This window comes from Octopus bimaculoides, chromosome 8, assembly GCF_001194135.2.
Source record: "Octopus bimaculoides isolate UCB-OBI-ISO-001 chromosome 8, ASM119413v2, whole genome shotgun sequence".
In the NCBI taxonomy this organism is placed as follows: Eukaryota; Metazoa; Mollusca; class Cephalopoda; order Octopoda; family Octopodidae; genus Octopus; species Octopus bimaculoides.
This window is the reverse complement of record NC_068988.1, coordinates 95,793,677-95,795,914: the sequence shown is the minus strand read 5'-3', so window position 1 is coordinate 95,795,914 and position 2,238 is coordinate 95,793,677. Positions and strand designations below refer to the sequence as shown.

Genomic DNA, 2,238 nt, shown 5'->3' with positions numbered 1-2,238 from the left:
TGTGTGTGTGTGTGTGTGTGTGTGTGTTTGTTAATTGCGATTGTTAATGTTTTCCTGTTCATTTTTTAATTCCAAAGTCTTAAGTGCAAATATTTCTATTTAAAGTATAGAATTCTTATTAAATAATCAGAATTTCAATTTCATTATTTTATTATTATTTTGTTATTTCACTACTTTATTATTATTTTGGTTTTTTTGTTTTATTATTGATTTATTTCTCCCTGAAAATAATGAACTATTGATTATGATAATTCCGATAAGCACAACTTCCTTTGCAATTACTTTTTTTTTTTACCTGCTTGTTTTGTTGTTGTTGTTGTTGTTGCTGTATGTAGTCGAGTAAACTGTATTAAGATAACAAACGATCGACCCTAGCCATGCAGTCTCGCTAAAGCGTCGGGAAAAAATTGCTTTGTGACGTTCGTTTCGGCACTCTCTGTTCTCAGGTCAAATCCTTCCTTCCTCTCCTGCTGAGATGACGAAAATGTTATTATTACGGCGGTTGTTTGTTGTTAATAAAGGGTTCGGAGTTGCTTTATGGCTTCGGACAAAATGCTTGCCGGTGTTTGTTCCAGCTCTTTACATACTTAGCACCCAAGGATCAAGTGTTGGTGTTAAGCCCTGCGACGGATTAAGTCTACCATCCAAATTAGTCGATGCCACAAGACATCCTCTCAGGTGCCCTAACAGTTTCACTAGTTCACCACACAGAATTGATATTTATTTGGCCACCCCTATAAAGACGGTCACTGCACTTGTAACGTTTTGACTTTGCGAGTACATATTTACATACTTGGATGTTACGGGAGACGTAAACACACCAGTAGCTGTAGTCAAGGGATAGTAGGGGACAAACACAGACACAAATACACACGCGCACACACACACACACACACACACACATACTCACACATTATATATGAAGGGCTTTTTTCAGTTTCCGTCTACCGAATCCACTCACAAGGCTTTGGTCGGCCCGAGGTTATTGTAGAAGTCACTTGTCCAAAGTGCCACGCAGTGGGACTGAAACCAGAACTACGTGGTTGGGAAGCAAATGTCTAACCACACAGCCATGCTGAATCTTTCTGGTTAATTAATTCATTGTAACATTTTAATTAATGTTGCTTAATGATTATTCGTGTGCATACCTATTATCCTATTCTTTCTCTCAGCACTTATTAATTAGAGCAGCTAATTAAGCTAAAATGCTAATGAGGGGGCTTCTACGTGGTCTCAGCCTAATAAAAACTATCATCTAAACCTACTTCAAATCAAATCCCAGAACCCAGAACCTAAAATATAATGTGTCGAACGAAAAGCATAAAACAGGATGATCATGGCTGGAGTGTCTTTTTATCATATCTGCTTCATTAGAGCTGACATGGTATTTAACAACAACAACGACTAAAATGACAAAAATATTTGCGTCAAACTAGTTTTAGTTAAATTATTTAATTGTTAAATTAATAACAGATATAATTAATTGATCGTTAATTTTCTTTGCTTTCGTTTATTATTTCTTTTAGGCGAAAATCATTTTGTCTGAAGAATCGCAGAACTGAAAACAGACGAAAACCAACCAATACCGAAACCAAAAATTCAGCAAAAAACAAAACTACAAATCACATCAGTAAAATAATAAAATTTTAAAAAAATAATTATGATATCATGAACATGAACTTCTTTTCCTTTCCTTCCTTCGTTACTTTTCCATTACATTGTATTTACAGAGACTGACTGATTCGACGCCATTTACGTTACGAAACCGTCAACATCCAACAATTTAGCCAAAATATAACGATAAAGCCACATCAAATATTTCACTACAGTTAATAATAATAATAATAATAATAATAATAATAATAATAATAATGACACAATAGGTGAGAAAGTTTCTAAGATCCAGATGAAAACTCTAGAGAAAAGAAGAATCAAAAAAGAAAAAGACGGTCATAAACATAGGTCGCTATATAAATGTACTTTCTACTGTCACTTTCTTTTTCACCACCCCCCCCATCTCTAACAGCCATGCTGGAATACTTATAAACACACGTTGATTACTTTGATTCTAAGGAAAGTTTCCTTTCCCCCATTTTGTTTCCTGTTTTTCTTTCCCTTGTAATTCAAAATTCTCCAGAATATATATTTTTGTAAATGCTCTTAAATTACAAGGCACACATACATGAAACATATATATATATATATATATATATATATATATATATATATATATATATA

At 33.7% G+C, this 2,238-nt stretch overlaps 1 protein-coding gene across 1 annotated transcript in view; it reads left to right on the top strand.

The window, feature by feature from the left end:
- Positions 1 to 1,679, top strand: part of LOC106868263 (uncharacterized) — a 47,395-nt gene extending 45,716 nt beyond the window's left edge. Inside the window, exon 4 of the mRNA XM_014913446.2 lies at positions 1,527 to 1,679. Coding sequence (XP_014768932.1) covers positions 1,527 to 1,562 — 36 coding nt within the window. The 3' untranslated portion in view covers positions 1,563 to 1,679. The remainder of the gene's footprint in view (positions 1 to 1,526) is intronic.
- Positions 1,680 to 2,238: the final 559 nt, after the last annotated feature.